The following is a 21750-nucleotide window of genomic DNA, read 5'->3' as shown; positions in this document are numbered from 1 at the left end:
TTTGCTCCAACACAGAGCAAAGAGACCTATATGTAGAGACGGGAGGGAGAGGGATTGGAGCTATGCCCGGAATTTGATGCAAGGTCCTCGGTTGATGAGCTGAATCAACGCTTCTTGCATTTTTTTTGTCTGATGTCACTAGAACAAGCAATTGACTATTCCTAAGGCTGCTGGGGAGTAACCCTTTTTAAGTACTCAAGCTCAGCGTTTTGAAAATTCCAGTTTTGCAGTTTAGTTGAATATATTATAATGTTTAAATCATTGGAGCACAGGCAGTTCAGGGCAACAATTTCAGTGCCAGAACTAAAAACAGTGACTCATTTTGTAATTAATGCAAAATAAATACCAAGCTGTAGATCACTGCTTTTAGAAATACACTGTTAACTTCATTATTGCTAGCTAGTACTTTTCAAATGTAGAACTATAAAAAAAATAAATAAAAAAAAAATAGCACTGCACTATCATAGGACAATCAAGTTTTATGTCTGGTGAAGATGAACTTTACAAATCCATATTTAACGTCAGTTGAGGTTCAGTGTTACTGAAACAACAGGTAATAGGTGTTCTTGTTGAGATTATGAGGTTATAAAAGGGTTAAGATCCTCTGAGTAGGTTGGGTTAGGTGTGTCTGCTCTTGCAAGTTAGTCAGCTCCGAGTGAACTAAACCACTAGGATCTTCAGTGCAGATCAGGTTTCTGTGGACAAATCAAAGGTATTTTCTTGGATTATATATTAATGGTAGCATATGCAGTTTTTAGCATTCCTGAGAAGAAATAAATTATACTGGAGCGCTTTAGGAAATGTTAATAAAAAGGTGAGTTGTGCTGTCTGGGAGTATTACTGTGGACTCAGACTGTCGTTAAGCCAACTGCACTGAAATGCACTGGTGTTTTGCTTTGCTAAGAAAGGTATTTGTTGGGCCTTCAACGTACTGTCATAATATGTAATACAGGTAGCTGTAACGTTTGTGATACTTGGATACCTGAATTAAACTGTATCTGAACATTTTTTTAATTTGTAAAGAAAAAGTTACCAATTTTTCTTAATTGAAGGAAGCAGGATAGCATTTATTCAACCATATTTCACTGTCCTTGATTTACAGTAGCTTCCAAATATGCTGTCTAAGTTCTCATCTGCTTGTGGGTTTCATGCCTTATTGCTGGTGTCAGTAGCTGCCTGCCGACCTTTGCTAACCCTATTTTAATATAATCTTCAGGTTTGGCGAGTGTAGTTTTACCCGGGTCAATCTAGTTTAGCCAAGGGCTTCTGGGCGAATCTGGTAGTTATCACTTTTTTTCGACACAGCCTCATCCAATTGGGCGAATCTAGATTGGTCCAGAACTTGAAAAAGATAATTGGGTGTAACCTGTTTTTTTTAACAGTTTTCACTGATTTTCAAGACTAGATTTTTAAGGGTTGTGTCTGTTTGTCTGTCCTTTTGTATGTGGTTTTGTTCGTGCAGGAGTGGGAACACAATTGTAATGTTTGGAATGGAGAGTAATGGAAGTAAAACTAGCCTGTATGGACTTTCCCGACGAGGTATTCTGCTGACGTACAGTATGCCGGTTTGAACAATCAGCCCTGGTGTCCTTCCTTTTCAGCACTGGAAACCCAGCACACCGTCACTACATTGTTGTCAGAAGTGGAGGCTAGGCAGGTACCCCAGCACGCACATGGAAGCTGGCAGGGGAAAGTGTAGAAATGCGAAACTAGACGCGCCAAAATAATTGGCATAGGCAAAACTAGATTGGCCCAGCATGGATGTTGAAGCTTTGGACAAAACTAGATTCGCCCAAATTAATGGCATGGGCGAAGCAGATTCACCCAGCACTGAATTCTTGAGTTTGAACCGTTGGACGAAACTAGACTCGCCTGGGCTAGTCCTGAAATTCAGTGAAAGCTGTTGGAAAAACCCAGTTTCGAGCAGTCATCTTTTTCAAGTTCTGGGCTAATCTAGATTCACCCGATTTGGACATGGGCGAATGCCCAAAAAAAAGTGGGAACTTCGAGATTCCCCCAGAAGCCCTTGACGAAACAACTAGATTGGCCCGAAAGTAGACTTGCCAGACCACCGGGTTTCGCCCTTAACATATACTTTTTTAACATGCCGTGCATTGTGGGAGGCAGCGATCATGCCAGCCACCCCTTTGGCATCAGTGAGCCAGGTGTATTCATCTCAAAGGTAAAACAAAATCTGTAACTTCAAGCAAATCTGAGGTACAGCAAAAGGGAGAGAGAATGTTGATGTAGTTGTTCTATATTATGTGTACTTCATACAAGTAGTACACAATATAGAGTTTCTACTTTATTTCTAACTGCAATTAAAATTAAAAATAAAAAGTCTATAGTTCTCACCCCTTTTAATGCAATGATTTGAAAAACTATTGTCTCTCTTGGTTTGACAGAGCTTCAGAAAAATGTGAGCAAATCTCAGACACAGGTCTGTTGGGCAATTTCATAAACACTGTTTGCTCCAACACAGGGCAAAGAGACCTATATATAGAGACTGGAGGGAGAGGGATTGGAGCTATGCCCGGAATTTGATGCAAGGTCCTCGGTTGATGAGCTGAATCAACGCTTCTTGCATTTTTTTTGTCTGATGTCACTAGAACAAGCAATTGACTATTCCTAAGGCTGCTGGGGAGTAACCCTTTTAATGCCCCAAAAAAAGTGGGAACTTTGGGATTCCCCCAGAAGCCCTTGGCGAAACTAGATTGGCCCGAAACTAGACGTGCCAGACCACCGGGTTTCGCCCTTAACATATACTTTTTATCATGCCGCGCACTTTTTTTTATTATTTAAAAAAAAAAAAAGCTACATTTAATTGTACAACATGATAGATAAACACGATACATAACTTTCGTCTCTCTTTCTTTTCGCCTTGACTCAAATATATAATAGTCTACACCGTCATAATGTGAAACCAGGTTGTTGTTGTAGTAAGCATGCTTATAGCTTATTTGTTTGTGACTTAATGGGTTTTACTAAATATTTATTGGGTGAGATTTGCCCTGACCTAGAATTTCATGTTGTCTAAATTGAGACCGACTGTGTGATTGTTTTGCAGAAGTGGTACATTTTGTTCAGGCAACGTGCCATTATGTCCAAGCTTAAACCACCTCCAAGGAAGGTTCAAATTTGAATCCACCTTTCACATTTAAACCTGAATTAAAATTAGTGAGTGGTGCAGTATGATTATGTTTTAATCTTGGATTAAGAAATGTTTAAACTTTTGAATTAATTTTAAGCAATGATTAAATATAAAACCTGGTTTAGTTTTGTGCAACATGATTAAAATATAATCTTTTGATTTAGTCTGGGTTATTGGTTAATTCACATTGGTGCAGTCGACCCTGACTCTCAATCGTGAGTTTGGGGGTGTGGCCCAGATATGGTATGATATAATGTGCCAGTCTAAATTGGCCTTTTAGCACAAGATTGTGGAAATGTATTGTATAAATGTTTTGCCTTGTTTCAACTTAAATTTATTTATTTATTTGAATTCAGATTAGACTGACTTTGCTCTGGTAATGGTTTATGTAATACAGTACTGTGGTATGGAGAGTCCTTGGCAATTGTTTAAGGTTATCAGAATCTAGATACTGGTTTCTGACTGGCTTCTATGTCATTGTTGAAACTATGCAACACAACACTTTAAAGACAGCATAGGTTAGGTAAAAGTAGGTTTGTGAAGAAATCTTTTTATTAATTTTTTTTCTTCAAACTGACTGACAAAAAAAAGTGTTGGTCAACATAGTTTCTTCTGTGCGATTACACAGTTTTTAACTTGCTTCCACTGACCAGAAAAGCAGTGTGTTGTTGTTTGTCTAACGGCTCACCTACCCTCCATTCCCCTCTCTGTGTGCAGGTGATCCCTCAGGGGCTGGCTGCTCAGAGTGGGCTGCAGGTGGGTGACAGGATCCTAGCGGTGAACGACATCGACCTGCGCCACGCCACGCACCAGGAGGCCGTCAGGGCGCTGCTCTCAAACAAGCAGGAGATCCGCATGCTGGTGCGCAGAGATCCTCCCCCGCCAGGCATGCAGGTGATGCACAGTGCACTAGAAACTATTGGACAAGTACAATAGCACAGGCATTGAGAGCACTTTACAATTCAAACGAAGAAGCAAAGGGCACCAAGGCAATTCATTGATCAATAGATGTTTTAACGGAGGCTTATAAAATAAAATCCATAGCTATCAAAAAATGTATGCATTTTTGCATAACTACTAAAAATCCACTTCAGAAATACCTGTGTGATCTACTGTAGGTGACCTTCATCTAGCAATAATCACCAGTGCATCCATTTAAACTTTAAGCGAATTTACTACAGGGCGCATCGTGTGTGCAAGGTAATAGTCTTCCAAGTGAATAAAATAGGATCTTATTCTAATGACTTTTTTCAAGTACACACAATGCAACTGCATAGTTCTAGCTTTTATATGACAATAGTTAGAATAAGTAGCGGGGTTCCGAACAATATCGCGTTACACGTCCACGCGTGTTACTACAACTGTTTAAATAACATACCTGCTATTCTTTTCATTGTTAACATCCTGACAACTTTTTTACACTTATAACTTGTAAGTCTGTTTCAAAGCTGTTTTCAAAATGTCTGCTCTAGTCCACCGATAGTGTAAGGATTATTGCCCACATTGTCAAACAGCAGTAACGGTCCATGATGTGGTATGGAGCAGAAAAGCCAGAGCACATAGGTGGTTGTTTTTTTGTTTGTTTTTTTTAATTACTCTTCCTCCAGTGATTTGGAGGACAGATCTCAAACCCCAGTGCACTATGGTGGACATTTTGAAAAGAGCTTTGAAATCGACTTTAAAGTTCATTAGTGTTTAAAACGTTGTCAGGATGTTAACAATGAAAGGAATAATTACAGGAACGTTATTTAAACAGTTATAGCAACACATGGGGAAGTATAACACTGTTGTTTGGCAGCCTGCTACTTACTCTTAAGGTTCTAGTTTGTAATAATTACACAAAAAGTAGTCAGGCAAGTGCAGCTTCCCCTGTTTAACCAACCCAATCAGTTATCGTTGTCAGGTTGCTATTGCTATGCTTTTAATGTTTCTTTATCCAAACAACTTGTGGTGTTTTATTGCAGGATAACAGTATTTGGAATCCTGGTGAAAGTCAATGGCAGGGAAACTCCACTATAATATAAGATATAACCAAGTACTTTCATACCCTAGTCTTCATATAAGCAACATTACCAATTGTTAGGAAAAATACAAGTACACATAGTAATTCCTATAAATTAACATGCTCAGGAATCTTCTCATCTTTTTCTCAGATCTGTTTTTTCTGCATCTATGGTTCTTTTTCAGCAGTCAGTATAATGCTGAAAGTTTTGTAATCACTGTACCAGACAATTAGGTTATAATTGTTTTGCTCAAGTTTGTTTCTCTTGATTCTACCAGTCCTTTAGCCTCTGCTCTGTGGCTTTGTAGATTATGAATGTCTTGTTTCTCTCTGGTTGACAGGACATTTCAATTGAGAAACTACCTGGGGAGAAGCTGGGGATCAGTATCCGAGGTGGAGCCAAGGGCCACGCTGGGAACCCCTTTGACCCTTCCGACGAGGGCATCTTCATCTCAAAGGTACAGCATTACTGCCTCTCACTGGAATACATACCACCTGCTCTGCTGCTTTTGTTATGCTGGAGGATGGTTCATAAGTGTTTTATTTTAACAGGCCTAAATGTCCCCCTATAGGCCAGTCAAAGGCAAATGGCCCCTTCCTGAGTAAATATTTTAAATTGGCAATTTTGTCTACATTGGAAAATTGGGCCTCCTGAGTTTTTCTAAAAGTAGAAAACCTCTATATGAGGTGAGGTGACCACCATGTTGTGTTCATTAGATGGGAAAAGAAATGCAATGCTTGCTCCAGCTATTCCCCTGACGCTGTGGGTGCTGCCCTCTGCAGGTGAGCTCGAGCGGCGCGGCGGCCCGGGACGGCAGGCTGAAAGTGGGAATGCGCATCCTGGAGGTGAACAACCACAGCCTGCTGGGAATGACTCACACTGAGGCAGTGCGAATCCTGCGGAGCATCGGAGACACGCTGGCTGTGCTGGTGTGCGACGGCTTCGACCCCAGAGACGCCGGTGTCATCGATGTGAGCCCTGGGGCCAGACACGCACATATATTGCTTTCTTTATGGTTAATTCCTGATCATGGACATAGTAGCTTCAAAATACAGCTTCAATCGTGTTTGCAATCGTTCTGAGAGGTTCTGATTACTCAGATATAGTTTTTTACTTTTGAATGTATTCCATGTTAGTGTTTTTACCTGAGTTGAGGAGGTGCTCTGCAGTTCTAGTTGCCTGTCATAGATATGTAACAAGGGCTGGATCACCAAATGTCACCAAGAGCAATAGGAACCACTCAGAAATATGGTAAACATCATTTGAAGTTACTTCTTTAAGTAACGTATATTTTGGAAACTGAAGCAGTGTTTTCTTTCAGCTGGCTTTCATTACAGCCGTCAGTAGGAAGCTTACTGTACTTTTATATTGATTTCTGGTCCCCTGTTGGCAGCATGAGAGTTAAGGCATGTGACACACATATTGGTACTAGGTCACAGAACCAGCAGAAAAGTGTAACTATCATACAAAGCACAGGGAATCGAGGCTAACCATCACAGTATGTACGGTGTCCACGCATTCCACTATGTTTGACTTCTACAATGTTTGACTGTTAAGCAGCCAAACTTGTAGTCACTCGCACACACACGCTGTTTGTATCTCCTTGTCTCTGATCTGTGTTTGTGTATTCCCCCAGGCGTCCCCTGGTGTCATCGCTAACCCCTTTGCCACTGGCGTTGGTCGGAAGAACAGCATGGAAAGTATCTCCTCTATCGACAGGGACCTCAGTCCAGAGGAAATGGAGATCATACAGAAGGTGAGGGTATGACGTTTAAATAGGAATGAACAACTCAAATGATCTAAAGTATTGTTTCAAAATGGGGGGGGGGGGAATGATCACCTTTTACTGAATAGGTTGTTTTATGTTTGTTTTTTTCCAACTAGGAAATGGAGATGGTGCGGGAGTCTACGCAGTGGGAGAAAGAGGAGTTGGAGAAAGTGGTGAGAGAAAGAAACCCACCTTCCATTTCCCATCCATGGGGGTATATTCACAAAGAGGCTGCAACGCTACAGGATGAAGCCTTTTGTAAAAGATACTCCTTAATAAGCCCTCTGACATACCTCCTTACCAACTGATGACATTCAATATCTGAAGGGCTCTTCTTGGTTGCCCTTTATATATGTGGTAGAGGGTTATTAAAAGCTAGATTTGTGCCTAAAGACTGTGTGTCAAGGTGTGCTACAAAGCTCAAAATGTCAACCTGAACCTTTTATGTTTTGACCAACTTCTCAGTGTTGTACTGGTCCAAAGGCCAGAATATTGGACTTGTTTAAGCCTTGGTATGAATCTTTGTGAAATATACCCTTTACTGCATCATTACATGCCATCTACATCCAGAAAATGTCCTGCAACAGTTGTGCATTCTCAAGTAGTCATCACTAGGTACTAAACATCTCACCAAAGGTCGCCCCCCCCCCCCCCCCCCCCTCTCTCACACACACACACAATCACAGTTTATCTTGATCTGGATTGTGTAATTTTTCTAGGATGTATTTTTTAAAACACATTGGTAAAGTTTCTCTTTTAACTTGTTTGTTTATGGATGGCTATTTAACAAAAGTAACAGGCCTTTCTGGTTGTTTACCAACATGTGATCTTTAAGGGTCTAAGTTGCAGTGTCCTAATGAGACAAGCCCAGCAGTTCATTTCTCATCTGTTTGCTGTCTGATTTGTGTGTAGACAGTGACAGTAAACCATGTCCTGTTTCAAGCACCCTCACTGTGTAACTTCTAATCGCCAAATCAAAAATTGGTCATTGCAATTTCGAATTTAGCCTGCAGGTGGCAGCAATAATATGATGCCATTGCGATATGGTGTAATATAATTGGGGCTTCTGATTTTCGGTTTAAAAAAAAAAAACATGACCTTTACATAAAACTGAAATAGCTAAAAATAAGCACAGGAAAAATGAAATTAATAAAAACCAAAAAACAGAAGCCCTAAATATAAGGCCTAAATATAGTTATTTATTTGGATGGAAGTATCAGTACGACCACAGAATGGTTTGTCAATATGAAACATTCTTTATTAGGATACTTAAACAATTAGAAGAAATGTAAATTATGTAGTCTTACTGTTTTGAGTGCTGATACACTCTGTCTCCCTTCTATCTGTGTGCACTCCAGCTTTTGTGTTATTCATAAAATGGATCTGTGAAAAAACGCATTCTTAAATATTTGATTTCATCATCCTAGTTCATCTTGTCCATTTAACTACGACTGCCATGTTGATTCTCATTCGTTATAGAACAGACTGAAGCATGTGGTGTTTTAACCCATTAACAGCCATGGGTGCTGCTTTCAACCCCCAGCATCGTTCTAATTCAATCAATGAGTGTGGATCTCAGCTTGCTGGGTAAACGGAAGTATCAAGCAAAACACAGATCTTTTATAATGTGGTTTCAGTCTTTAGTAAGACCAGTTCTTTCTTACCGCTTATCTAAGGGTAGGTTTCAAGACAAACATACTGTAAGCACGTCCTATAAAATTGAAAGTTCTGGCTGTATTGTCAGACAGTTGTTTTTCACAGGGGCGTTTTAATGGGCTGTTGACAGCGTTACAATCTGGCATGCATGACGTTGACTCCGCTTAAAACATCTCTAGCTAGGCCTGTAGCTTGACTTAACAATTGTTTTGCCTGGTAGAAATAAAACAATCTAGAAAAAAAAGTTGTGTTTTACAAAAATACAAGTGGGTGTTTTTCGGGTTCTCAGCATCCGTACACAGGACCCCAGCTCCAGAGCCATTGTGTTATGAGTGAGACATGTCTCTATTGTCTCAGTAAGTAAAGTCTCCGGACTGAATTAGTTGGATGAAGCAAAGCAGTACTGCTGACCCTATCCTTCCTAACTTACCCACTCCTGGCATGGCATGTTCCTTCAAATCTCTTTTAAATGATTGATTTATAATCTTGCACATCTTTCCCTGGAAGAGAGATCCACACTGCTGAAGTCTAGCTACAGTATATTCCTCCTTTCTCCTGTCTCATACCTGTCTCCTGTATTCTTTGTAACAGAATGGCTTTCCCTTTTCTTTCTTTCCCTCTCAAACATTTCCCCTGTCCCCTTGGCTGCCTTTCCTGTGTTTTTGGTGCTTTCTCTCCCCTCCCTGGCCCTCACTCTGTGTCTTCCTGAAGGAGCAAATGCGCAGGGAGCGTGAGGAGGCTAACCGTCTGCTGGAGGAGGAGGCTGAGGTGAGGAGCTCCTGTCTTTACCTCCCTGAAGCTTTGCTGGGAACACTGACTGCTCTGCTCTCAGGCTTCAGGGTCTCTGCTTTTCTGGCTTGATGCAACTTTTGTTTAACGCCACTCACTATTACTACTACTGTTAATAATAATAATAATAGTACTACTACGACTGCTGCTACTGATCTAATAAGGGAATGTTATAACAATACAAGCGCTAACTCCTCAGTATATTTGTTTTATTTGTTGTACGAGCATAGCTACGGAAATTTTACATTTAAGAAAAATATATAATATATGTATTTTGGTAGTTGGGCCATTGCATTATTGCAGTTGTTCCTAAACTTTTGTGTTTTGGAATTTCCCCCTGGACTGATGCTACCAACTACAAACTATGCAAATAGTGGTGGTGGTAAGATTATTGTATTTGAAAAAAATATACATAAAATACAGTCCTTTAAAATCGACACACTTTCTGAGCAAAGTTTGTTGAGTAATGCAGTATTTCACTAATGTATTTTTTGAAGGAAAGAGATTTTATTTATTTTTTTAATTTATTTTTGTTTTTTAAGTTAAGAGTTCAATGTTGTCCTCTTGCTGTTTTTCATATACTTCTAGTGCTTGTAAAAGGAGAAGGCCAATGGCTCTGGCTACAGCCAGACATGGTTCAGTATCTGTTAGTCACTGAGCCCCTATTTCTGAGTCCCCTCTACCATTCCCTCCTGGAACTCCCAGAGCAGATACGATCCTTTGTGCCAAAGAGTGGAGGTTTTATGATGTGAATTACCTTCCACTGAAGTCAAAACCTCAGATTTTCATTTCACTTGTAGCCAGATTTAAGCAACAAGGCCCATTTTGAAACACTTTCCTGAAAGTAAACTACCTGTCCAATCATCCGGCACTTGAGTACTTTCGTCCAAGCTGCCATTCAAAATCTAGGTATCCTGTGCTGGTAGCTGGAGTTGGTTTGGGCTCTGCTCAACAGTACTGTGCCCCTTGAGTAAACCCCAGAAACCTCCACCTGGGTCTGTTGGAGGCTCATGCAGTCGTACAGTAGGACCCCTTCATTCCTGCGACGCACGATACCTTGGACATGTTCCCCTCTCTCACATGTTGTTGTGTGTTTTCCCAGAGTTTCAGCGCAGGGCCTCTAAAACTGGACTACAAAACCCTTGCAGCCCTTCCCAACACCAGCCTACAGAAAGTCAGCAGGGTAAGTGCTTCCAGTTTTATACCAGAGCACCAAACAGCTGCGGGCACAAACTAAACCATTTATGACCAGAGTTACAGGTGACTGATCGTGTGACCCGGAGTTGTGATAATATGGTAATGGCTGATTTACTGTTCAGTTCAACTCAAGCCAATTGGTCCAAGCACATCTGATCTGGTGTTGCAATTAAGTAGCTTAAATGGTAGATATAGAACTGAAGATGTATTTTTGTCCCAGTAATGAACCAGGGAAGAACCAGTTCAATCTTATTACAAGAATAGAGTTTCTTACCATGTCTGAACTTGGGTCAGGAGAACAAAGTTGGTATCCTTCCCCTGTAAAATCCTGTTCTAGATGAGCATTGTTTCAGGACATCTGCGACTTGGGCCTCCTTCAGTACTTTTATTAAATATTTATCATTTTTAGATGTGTCTTGTTCTCAACCTACCTTTCCTCACTCAGTGTTATTTGTGACATCCTAATATGTAACCTTCCATCCTCTTGTATACATGCTTTGGTATAGTTCACTCTGTGAAGTTCATCAGACGAGGTAAGAAGACGAAGATTACCTGTAATATGGTTTCTTCGTAAGATGATGGACTCCACACAACGATATCCCACCCTCCTTTTCTCCCTGTCTTATTTTTATGAAATTTGGACAACAGTGCTTATCTGGAACGGGTTTTATGGGGGAAGGATACCGACTTTGGTGCCAAAAAGGAATATATTGCAATGATCTCTGGGTTAGAGAGCTGTTTGTTCTGACCCAAGCAAAATGAAGACCAGAAGTTCACTCTGTGTGGGGTTCATCTTCCTACGAAGAAACCATATTACAGGTAATCTTCGTCTTCAGGAAATTTCAATGCATTGCCTTTGGTTTAAGAAAAGTGCAACTTCATAAGGACTTGGTGTGTTAAAGGGATAGTCAACTATGTGCTTGGGATACAATACAAATACACAGAGAATCTAAGCTGACAAGATGAAAAATGTCGCGATAAGAGAATGCTTGTGCCAAGTGTCGATCATTCAGCTTCAGAGTGCAGTGTGACCAAAAGCTGGCTGACTTTGAGTAGGGGTCTACCTAAATCGGGATTATCGTGGAAATTGAGGGGTCACCCATGAAATTCACCTCTTTTTTAGAGGCCAGTGCATACCGGACAAGTATGGAGAGAAAAAAAAAAAGAAACCTTGTTTAAATTTAACTACTGCATAATGCAAGCGGCGCAAACTACGTGTCTTCCTTCTGTAGCCCTTTTTTATTCCTTCGCTGTCCTGTGTGCATTGCACTTCAGAAAAAAAAAAAAAAAAAAACATGTCCTTAGACAAATAACATTTACAAAAAAATTCTCCAGAGTGTTTCAAGTTCTTGTTTACTATCAAATGTCAACAAAGTTTTAGTGAGCCTATCAGTGCATCTGTACTGCTTTTCTGTGACCTGTACTGTGCAGTAGAGGGTGGGACAAAGTCAGTGCTGCATTGTTTTGATTTAGGTTGCCAAAATCTAGTTTTCAGCATTGGAGTTAAAAGTAGAAATGAACGACAAAGCAAAAAAAGGAAAATATATTTCAGTGATTGATCGTGTCAAGATATTTCCGAAAGAAAACTGTACATGCAGGTGGAGGTAATTGTTTTGCATATCTTAATGTGTCTTTGGAGGAAATCGAGCGATCCCTATTTAGCTTCAGAATCACACATTAAACAAAAGAATACTACAGAGGCTGCTGAACAGAACATAAAATAAACAGCTTTCAGAAACCAAACTGGAAGGTCAGCCCAGACAAAAACTATCAGCAAGTTAAATCAGTACTACAGCACAGCCACCTCGCTTCAACCTGCTGCTTACTTTTTCACAGTAGGAATTTTAGACCTGAATAGCCACGTTTTCTTTGTTTTAACAAGGTACTAATAAAATAAATTATTGGATGGGACAAATAACATGACAGCGAACGTGCTGCATATATTGTCTTTACTAAAGTATGCCAGATGCCCTTGGGTAAACAAGCTTTGGGACTGTTTCTAATTGATTTCCACATCTGTATGACTTGGAAAGCTTTGCCATTAACTTCCAACCAATTCAATGGATGGAGACGTGCAGTCTCAATGTATGGGCAAGTCAACTGCAGGGGGATGTTGCATGCTTGCCTTTAACAAATGACAGCACTCTGTTTAGTAAGGAAGCAAGTACCACTATTTTTAGGCTTTACAGTGTTCTGAAATACTGTTTACTTAGGGTTATATAATGTTTAAACCGGTCTGCAAAATGTCCACAAAATCCTAATTTTATTACACAGCCTACCCGTAAAAAATACATAAATTTACCTTGATTAAAGTAGACCCCTAGTTACGAGTGAAGGGGTGCTGAGAAGTGTTATAAAACATGAATTATAAGGGTGTTGGTAGGCTGACCAGTTTGAGGAAGCATTCTGCTACTCTGTGTTTTACTCTGTGAGCTAAAAATGAATTTGTACTTTTAGGATCTGTGGCTGGTTTCAGAACAAAATCTTGGATATATTTCCATGATTCAAGATACAATTTAAGTATGTTGAGTTGATACCGGCAACACCCTTAACCTCAAGAAACTTCCAAGTGGAAAACTAAGAAGAAACGTAACTAGAGGTTTTTAATGTAACTGGCCATGGAATAAAGACTTAATCGATCATTTAATAATGGACTGGACATGAGAGAGCCTTGGTGGTCTGTCCCTATGCTAGTATTTCAATCATTCTAACTGCAGCTTTACACCTTACTATTCATTTTGCAACCTCCCCCAAGCAATGACACAAGCCACAATGGCAAAATACAGGTGTCCAACTCCAAATATCTTAGTGAAGGACATCTTTATAGACTTGCTATACATTCATATGTGGTTTTCTGTATTGTAGCATCTATGCTGGTGTAGCCCTGGAATAGAATCTGTTGACAATTCATATTCCTCTAGAAATAGAGCACAATCTGGTTGAACTCTAATCCCTTGAAAGAGCCTCTCTTTCTGTGCACTTTTAACAAGAAAGCCTCACCGTGGATCAGTCACAAGGTCACATTTCTGTGCATAGTGTGACCCTAATCAGCTCCCCCCAATCAGTTGATACAAACATGTAATTTGTCTGATCTTAGAATAGCTTTTATTGTTTGTCACCATTTTACACCAGCCTCCAACAAGTATTTAAATGTCTTTTTATTTAGGTTTAATGTTTAAAAAGAAAAAGATGCTTTCAACAGTTGTATCGTTCTCACGCTGTCATGCTTGCTCTTTTTTTAGTTTTTTTTTCATACCACTTAATGAGAAGAAAACAAACATCTCTAGCGAGCCCTTATCTTTATAGTATGTACATTTTATATTAGATATATATATATATATATATATATATATATATATATATATATATATATATATATATATATATATATATATGTGTGTGATCTGTCATGAAAGAATATTAGTCAACAGTTGTCGAGAGAGGGAGGTAAGTAGTGGGACACATATCTGAAATATTTTCTGTGTGGGGGTAGACCCTAGTGTTGGAGGGGCCCCAAGGAATGTGAGTGCTGAGCGCCCCTTGAACATGAAATGCCAGGTCAATGTGTATGAGTGTCACACGTCTTTTTGTGTGTGTGTGTGTGTGTGTGTGTGTAACATGGCAGGCAGAGGAATTCCAACCCAGTAGACTCGGATGCACTGTGCACCTGCCCAGAGCCGTCAGTATCTGAGGAATCTGGCTGGAGTAGGCTAGGGAGGAGGAAAGCATGAAGAATTCCTGCAAGTCTCTGCTATCATTCTAGCTGTTCGTGTTTTGTGTGATCACTGGTTGTAGCAACAAGGATGCTTTCTTTTACTATACTCTAAGCATTTTAGTGCAAGACAAATAAATTCTAAACTATGTGTAACCTGAAAAAACAGACTAAAACATGGTGGTGTATACTTGTGCTAAAAACCTCAAATTTATATTTGTTTCAAATGTAGTACATTCTATTATCACTTGTAGTACAAGAACATGTCCTTTAGTAACTGTTTGCAAAGATAAATTTGCTGAAAGGCCAAATTGGGCCAAAATATCACATGCCGGTAAACATGTGGAGTAGTATTTAATTTCATTTTAATGATTGTAAATCATTTTAATCTTTGACCAGTAAATGCTCTCGATTCGATGCTGTGAAGTTTAGCTCTCGCGGCTGTGGCTGGGATGGTCTGATTTGTGAGTTCTGGTTGATGTTTAGCAGTAGCCACCATCCCTTTTTATGTGCTTTGTTTGTTCTGTTTTTATGTCTGCATTGTAAAGCAAAGTGAAAGGCAAGAAAAGCTAGCGTCTTGACAACAGATAAGAAAACTGGAACAAGCAAACTCCAAAACGGACAGGGAATCGAAAACCTGTAGAATTAGAAAAATGTCAGTATTTCTGAAAAAATGATGTGAGATTTTAAGGAGGTGTGAACAGACATCTAACAAACGCATCCATATCGTATTCTGTTGGTAGTTTGTAATAAGTAAGGGAAAATATGCGATTTGATGAAGTTTAATGATTACTGACTGGCTGGGTGATTCAGTGCCTGTGTGGGGAGGAGAGAGGGGGTCAGGAATCCAGGTTGGGTGTTATTGCACAGCTGACACCCCAGCAGTCACAGTTTATTTTTAACTCCTGCCGGGAGCCTGTGGGGGGCTGTGCCTGCAGCAGAGGCTAGCAGTACAGTGCAAAGTCTTGGCACCTTGTTGCTGTGTGTGAGACAGAGCTGAAAGGTGTGCGTGGACTCTGTTCGTGTTTTTATTTCGCAGTAAGTTGTTTACTCAGATTGCTTTTTCTAAGGGTGGCTGCTATATTTTGGGATTGCTGCATGACAGGTCTTTTCCTTTTCTTTCATTCTGTTCATGAATTTAAAAATTTCTTTTGTCTATTTTTTAATACTATATTTTGCATCCTGTCCCTTTTTCTTCCCTGTCCATGTGTTTTGCTCTTTAGTGTAATAGTTTTTAAAGTGAACGTATTTGTCTGCCAATTCCATAAGATTTGATGAACATGGATGACGGACAAAGTGATTCCTAGCTAAACTGATGCATGTCTGAACCTGTGTGCATAGCACAGTGCTCACAGACAGCCTTATCTGAGACTTGAAATAGGCTTTCTACAGTGCTCTGTGTGCACTAGACTGCAAGGCAAAAGAAAACCTGGACAGTTAATGGTACACAGACTTTTTAAAATATAAAAAAAAAAAAAAAAAGGTAACTAATTGTGTGTTTCAAGCAGTTTGACCCATAGTAAAAGCCTGCAAAGTGTAATGAAGCATGGTAAAGCTTTTGTTAGCATTTTAAAGAATAGAGAGGTATGTTGAAGCCTTTTAATAAACCTGGCAAACCAGGGTAAACTGTGGTAAAGGCATAGTATAACCATTGGAGAAGCATGGTAAAAGTGCAAAAATACTGCTGTAAGCTTTTGTAAAGGGACTGCCCTTTCATCTTTATTTCAAAGAGCTTCTATACTCTACTGCTACATATAAAAGCCTAAAATACTCCAAGCTAGTCTGACAGAGTTCCTTATTGTTTAAGCTTAGGACATCACACCCACTAAACAACCCAGTAAATATGTCTGACTTAAGCTGTTGTGTCCTGGAAGGTAACAAACAGAGAGCCTTAGTGATTTTTTCTTTCTTCATTCTAAGAATACAAAATGTTGTACTGGTACTGACTGGGCAGTCAGGTTAATGCAAATTTGGGTAGGAGATAGTAACCGTGCTGGGTTTTTTTTTTGTCATTTCTTTTGTTCCTGTGTAACTACGCTGGAATATTGTTTTTAATAATTTTTTTTTTTTTTTTTAAAAGATAGTCCCCTGTTTCTATTTAAAATACCAGAGCTATTGTTTCTGTAATACAAATGCAGTGCCAATGCTGCCTTTAGCAGTTGTGTGTGAGGGGTGTGAGCCTCTGAGATCGAAGCTGTATTTCACGCGCAGGCTGTCACACTGTTGGTCTTGGCCAGCTCCCACCGGGTAAGTGTGGTCACACCATATACCAGTGAGGTTAGTGGCAGCATGTGTGACTTATCTTCATGGGACCACCCAGCTGCCTTGCCATGTCTCCAGCCTGTCAGTTCCCTGCTTTGAGAGCTCTAGCTGGCGCTATTCTGAATTCTTAAATCTCTCCAGCAGCATGACTTTTATGGTCACTTCAGTAGTCTCAAATGTCTTTTCTTTTCTGCTACAGATTTAAGTGATTTCATTATATTAAAAACACACAAAGTATGCACTGAAAACGGTCAATAAGTCACAGGACAAAGGCATCGGAAACTGACTACACAAGGTGTTTAGAATGGTTCCCTTCACGAAGAAACAGCAACGAAAAAAAAGGGTGCCTTTGCCTTAGAGTAAGTAGCAGGGTTCCGAAAAATAGTGTTATCCGTTCCCACGTATTGCTACAACTGTTTTAAATAACGTACCTGTAATTTTTCTATTAATTGTTAAAACCCTGACAACTTTTTACACTTTATAACTGAACTGTTTCAAAGCTCTTTTCAAAAGGGGCGCTCTAGTGTACTGGGGTTTGAGATCTGTCCTCTAAATCACTGCAGGAAGAGTGATTTTAAAAAAAATCTGTTCCTGGATCATTATTGCTGTGTTACATGTGGGGACGTGTAATGCAATATAGTTTTCGGAATTCCACTGCTTACTCTTATGCTCTGACTTATTCATCACCCTCCATATGTCAGACCGGACTACCACTTTCTCATTTAGAAGAGCACAGTGGGCGCCATCTTGTGAATGGGGAACCTGATCCAGTATTCAGTCTTCCTGCCTTATGTTTTGTTGTTTTTTTTTTTCATTTTACTCAGTTTCCTTTTTTCTTTTCTGCCTTTCCAATCTTTCCTTTCTATATCACGCCCTGTCTCTGACTGTCTCTTTTAACCCTTTATTACTCTTCCTCAGCTTTATCCTTGTGGTACGCATTCTGTCACAATGGAGGCACCCAAGCCAGCCAACAACTCTTCTCTAGACCCACTAATGTTTAGAAATGGGGAGCTCACTGGACAGGGGCAGGGGAACTCTCGGAGGAGCCTGTTTCAAACTGAGTCTCGAATCCTGAACCCAGCAGCCCTGCCTGTCTGCATCCCATGCCAGAACACAGTCGTGGAAGCCAAGCTAGTCCAAAATACACCAGAGCCTCAGGTCACGTTTGCCACTAAAAAGACAGCGGTTTCCCACATTCCCATGCAAGAGTCGCCCCCCATAGTGAAACATGAAGTCCCTCCCCAAGAGGGGGAAGAGGAAGAAAGTCTGGTGGACTCGCAGCCCATTTCCTTCAGCAATAACCCCTTTCTCATAGCCAATCAGAAGGGGAAAGGCAAGCCCGCCGAAGCTCAGATTCTTTCAGGACCGCCAGTCGGCTATGGAAAGCGGGGCCTGCTGCAGACCAGCCTGTACACTAAGGCAAGATGTCACTGAGCGTGTGCTCTCTGTGTGAATTGCTGTTGGCATGCATTACCCCCTACCCTACAAAAAAAAGTAATAGTAAACCACTGCTGCCCTTCCACTAAAGCACTTGGCATGGTATGTTTCCTTGTTTCTTAAATGCTTTACATTGGTGATCAATTTCTACAGTAATCCAAACTGTATTTTTTTTATTTTTTTTGCAGAGAATTGGCTTGTACTGCTTGTGTATCATTCTCCCAATAATGCCCAAATCTGTTGGTTCATTTTGCTTTTTGTGTTCTTTGTGTGAAAAAAGGAAATTTTAGATTGGGGAAAATATAAAACAGTATGAATCTTGGAATCATGTCAGTGTGTTGTCCTACTCCGTATAAGTGGTTTCAATGTGATGAAAACATTGTTTATGGAAAGTGCAGCGTTTGAAGCAGAAAACTAAAGTTGTCTTCATCCAATAGACAAATGTATCAAAATGTTTCATCAGCCATGTCAGCTTGCATAGATTTTCTGGTCACGTCTTGAAGTTATGAATGCATCTGTGGCATGAATGATCTATTTTTCCCTTTTAATTGCTTAAGCCCCCCCCCTTCCCCTTCCCCTTCCCCTTCCCAGCCTGTAAATTGAGATTCATTTTATTTACAAATTTCACAATGGCTTGCATGGAGTTCAGAGCTGGTAATGTTTTGAGTGTGTGTGTATTATACTGGAGGCAAGGCTTTGATCCATGTCTGTGTGCAGTTTTACTAATGGGTAAAAATACTGTACAGTAAATGAAGCATAAGTGACTAACATAGATCTGTTTTGGGAATTTGACAGGTTTTAGTTTTTGAAATATCATTCTATACAATGTGAACAAAAAATGATATCCTTACTATACATTGTAATCCTGAATGCATCGATATCCTCAAATCAGAGTTTTGGTGACGTTTTGATAATTAAATTTCTCCCACAATATTTACAGTAAGTAATAGTAGCTGACAAAACAATTCCAGTTCAGCTACATATGTCTCAAATGTGCAGTTTTGAGAGAAACACATGCTAAAGCATCATGATTCGGTATCTGCTGCTACTTTAGGTAAAAGAAAGTTCTCAATGTCTCCTTATTCTTGGGATATCCTGTTACATTTATACTTCCTGGGCCATTTCTGCTCAGTCACTGCCCAGCTGTTACTGAAAAGCAGTCTCGGTCCAAATCTGCTCAGAATCCAGAACTGTTTTGGAGATAGTGGTTTGCTACCCATTATACAGTATGTGATGGATCTGTTTCCCTGCTACACTGATCTAAAAGACCGGTTTTGTGACACTGAACTGGTGATTTTATTCACTGTAATTGTGTGTGTGTTAAGCAGATGTGCAACAGCAGAAATTAATGTAACCTATTTAAGAAATTTGACTGATGCGCAATGTAAGGTTCCCAGGTTGATTATTTTATGCATTAGATTTATATATTTTTGGTCCTAATGAGATTTTGCAATGGTTTGGTTCTCTTGTCTTCTAAAAATGTAAATTTAAAGTGGCGCCCGGGTGTAGTCAAACCCTGTGGTTCTCTTTCAAGTATGAAATATAACCATTACCGAAATGGGTATTTACCTCATAAAGACCAAGTCCTGACAATTGTATATCAAAGCTGCTCGGAGAGCCTGTGACGCAGTCATGGCCCGCCCCCGAGGGCACAAAAGAACTGTGCTTACAGATCTCTGTGCCGTTTTTTCTTTTAAGACTGACCTGATCGGAGAGCCTTGTTCAGATAAGTACATTGTTGTTTCTGTCGGTATATATTTTGAATATATTGTGTTTTTACACAAATTGTATGTAATATTTCAACTAATTGCTGTAATAGTTTTTACTAATTTACATGTATTGTGTGCACTACAGCCTGTTGCTTGTTACGTCCCACTGCAGTCTTGTGCCCCGCGTGAAGCCACTTGCTCAACTCGCTCATTCCCACGGATCCAGTAGCATAAGTCGACTGACTTTGTGCTCCCCTCCCCCCAGGCTGAACAGCTCCGGCTGGAGCTTATTTTATTTCTCGTTTTTGCTTTTTTGCACCATATGAGACGTTTTATATTTATGTAAATGTTTAATTACTGTTTTTTACTGAGGAAAGTACTTTCTCTTTGTGTGTGTATGTGCTGTTTTTTTTATACAGATACTACACGCAGGCCTGTATGCAACATGGTACTAAGCATGCATGCATGCAGCAAGAGCAGCTGCTGTTCTCAGCAGCGCTGCGCAGGATCAAGATACTCGCTTCAGTTGTGGCTTGCAATTCAACCACAGTATCTTGATGCCATTTTCGTGACAGCGTTTTAGCATCACCATTGCGAAGGCTGTTGGTCTATTCTAACACGCTGGCTTCCCTCACTTTTGTGTGTGATACTGACTGAGTGTGGTTTTGCCAGTGGCGCTTACAGGTGGGCATACCTGTACATTGCCACCCACGGTGACTGCGAACCAGTGGACCTGTTCCCAACCCGGGACTGAGGTTACTGACCAGGTGCTAAAGGCACCGAACTGACCCAGTGGCGTCCTTGTACCGACCCGGTACTAAAGGCACCAAACCAACCCAGCACCGTCGATAAAGTCACCGCATCGGTCCCGGTTCCAGCCCACTACTGAGCAGTGCTCAGGACACCTGTCCGGTACCAAACCAGTCCCACTCGGGTCTTCACCCACCCGGTCAATATCTTTAAGCAGATTGAGGCAGCACCTGTACAACCTGTATATGTACACTGCATTGCTTGCTCCTTGCATCATGCTTCTATCCCTGTGAGATATGCAAGGCCAGTCTGCCTGTTGAAGCAGGTATTCTCACTGCCTTAGGCCAGAGCACTCCAAGGAGAAACTGGATAATCACAGCTTCTGAGAGTTTTTGTGCCTCTTTTTCCAAGCGCATGCTTGAGAACCATTTTAACCGGCTTGGTGCTGACCAGGTTCCAAACCGGTCCTGAACCAGTACCAGCTCTGTGTCAAATACATCAAACCAGTACTGAACCGCGTCGCTATCGAGCGGTGCATAAGTCACCGGTCCAGTACCAAACTGGTCCTGCTTGGGTCTTGACCCACCCGGCCCATATCTATAAGCCAAGTGAGGCAGCATCTGTACAGCTGTATCTGTACGCAGCATTGCTTGCTCCTTGCATCATGCCCAACTTCTATCCCTGTGAGACATGCAAGGCCAGTCTGCCTATTGAGAACAAGCATGGCAGGTGCTGTTCCTGCCCGGGGCCAGAACCCTCCTTGGCAGGGTCTCCACATGAATGTTTTGGAACTGCAGGCAGTTTACCCAGCCTTGCAGCATTTTTTGCAGAAGGTTCAAGGAAGGCATGTGCTTGTCCGTACAGACAACACAACAGTGGTGTCTTACATCAACCACCAGGGCGGCCTCAGGTTGCCCAGTCTCCATTGTGTGACCCGCAAGCTTTTGCTCTGGGCACACGAGAACCTCCTCTCACTGCAGGCAATACATCTGCCCAATATGGGTATATGTGGAGCGATTTTCAAATGTGGTGTCTGCCTTGTGGGTTTGACCCCATGACTTGTCATATGACAGTAATACTGCAATTTTTGCAGGAACTGTTTGATGAGGGGAAATCCCCCTCTACAGTTAAAGGTCTATCTGCCAGCCATTTGGCTTGCCATGTCAAAATTGACTCTGTCTCCCCAGGAGCTCAGCTTCCTGGCGGTCCAGTTTTTTAAAGAGCTTCAGCCGCCTATGAAGGACATCGCATCACTTGGTGCTCAGTCTGTGCAATGCAGCAGTGTGGGCTGCTCCCCACACCTTTGCTAGGTTCTA

General features: G+C 40.8%; 1 protein-coding gene across 4 annotated transcripts in view; it reads left to right on the top strand.

The window, feature by feature from the left end:
• Window positions 1–21750, top strand: part of scrib (scribble planar cell polarity protein) — a 137569-nt gene that overhangs the window by 88859 nt on the left and 26960 nt on the right. For 3 of the 4 annotated variants that reach the window (XM_041247630.1, XM_041247629.1, XM_041247628.1), the window contains 8 exons: window positions 3869–4045; window positions 5495–5611; window positions 5937–6125; window positions 6791–6910; window positions 7039–7095; window positions 9290–9346; window positions 10470–10550; window positions 17457–17957. In XM_041247630.1, coding sequence (XP_041103564.1) covers window positions 3869–4045; window positions 5495–5611; window positions 5937–6125; window positions 6791–6910; window positions 7039–7095; window positions 9290–9346; window positions 10470–10550; window positions 17457–17957 — 1299 coding nt within the window. The remainder of the gene's footprint in view (window positions 1–3868; window positions 4046–5494; window positions 5612–5936; window positions 6126–6790; window positions 6911–7038; window positions 7096–9289; window positions 9347–10469; window positions 10551–17456; window positions 17958–21750) is intronic. The other variant, XM_041247631.1, reaches the window with a different exon arrangement.

Source organism: Polyodon spathula, chromosome 4, assembly GCF_017654505.1.
Source record: "Polyodon spathula isolate WHYD16114869_AA chromosome 4, ASM1765450v1, whole genome shotgun sequence".
In the NCBI taxonomy this organism is placed as follows: Eukaryota; Metazoa; Chordata; class Actinopteri; order Acipenseriformes; family Polyodontidae; genus Polyodon; species Polyodon spathula.
The sequence above is the reverse complement of the archived record's forward strand: the minus strand, read 5'-3'. Positions and strand labels throughout refer to the sequence as shown.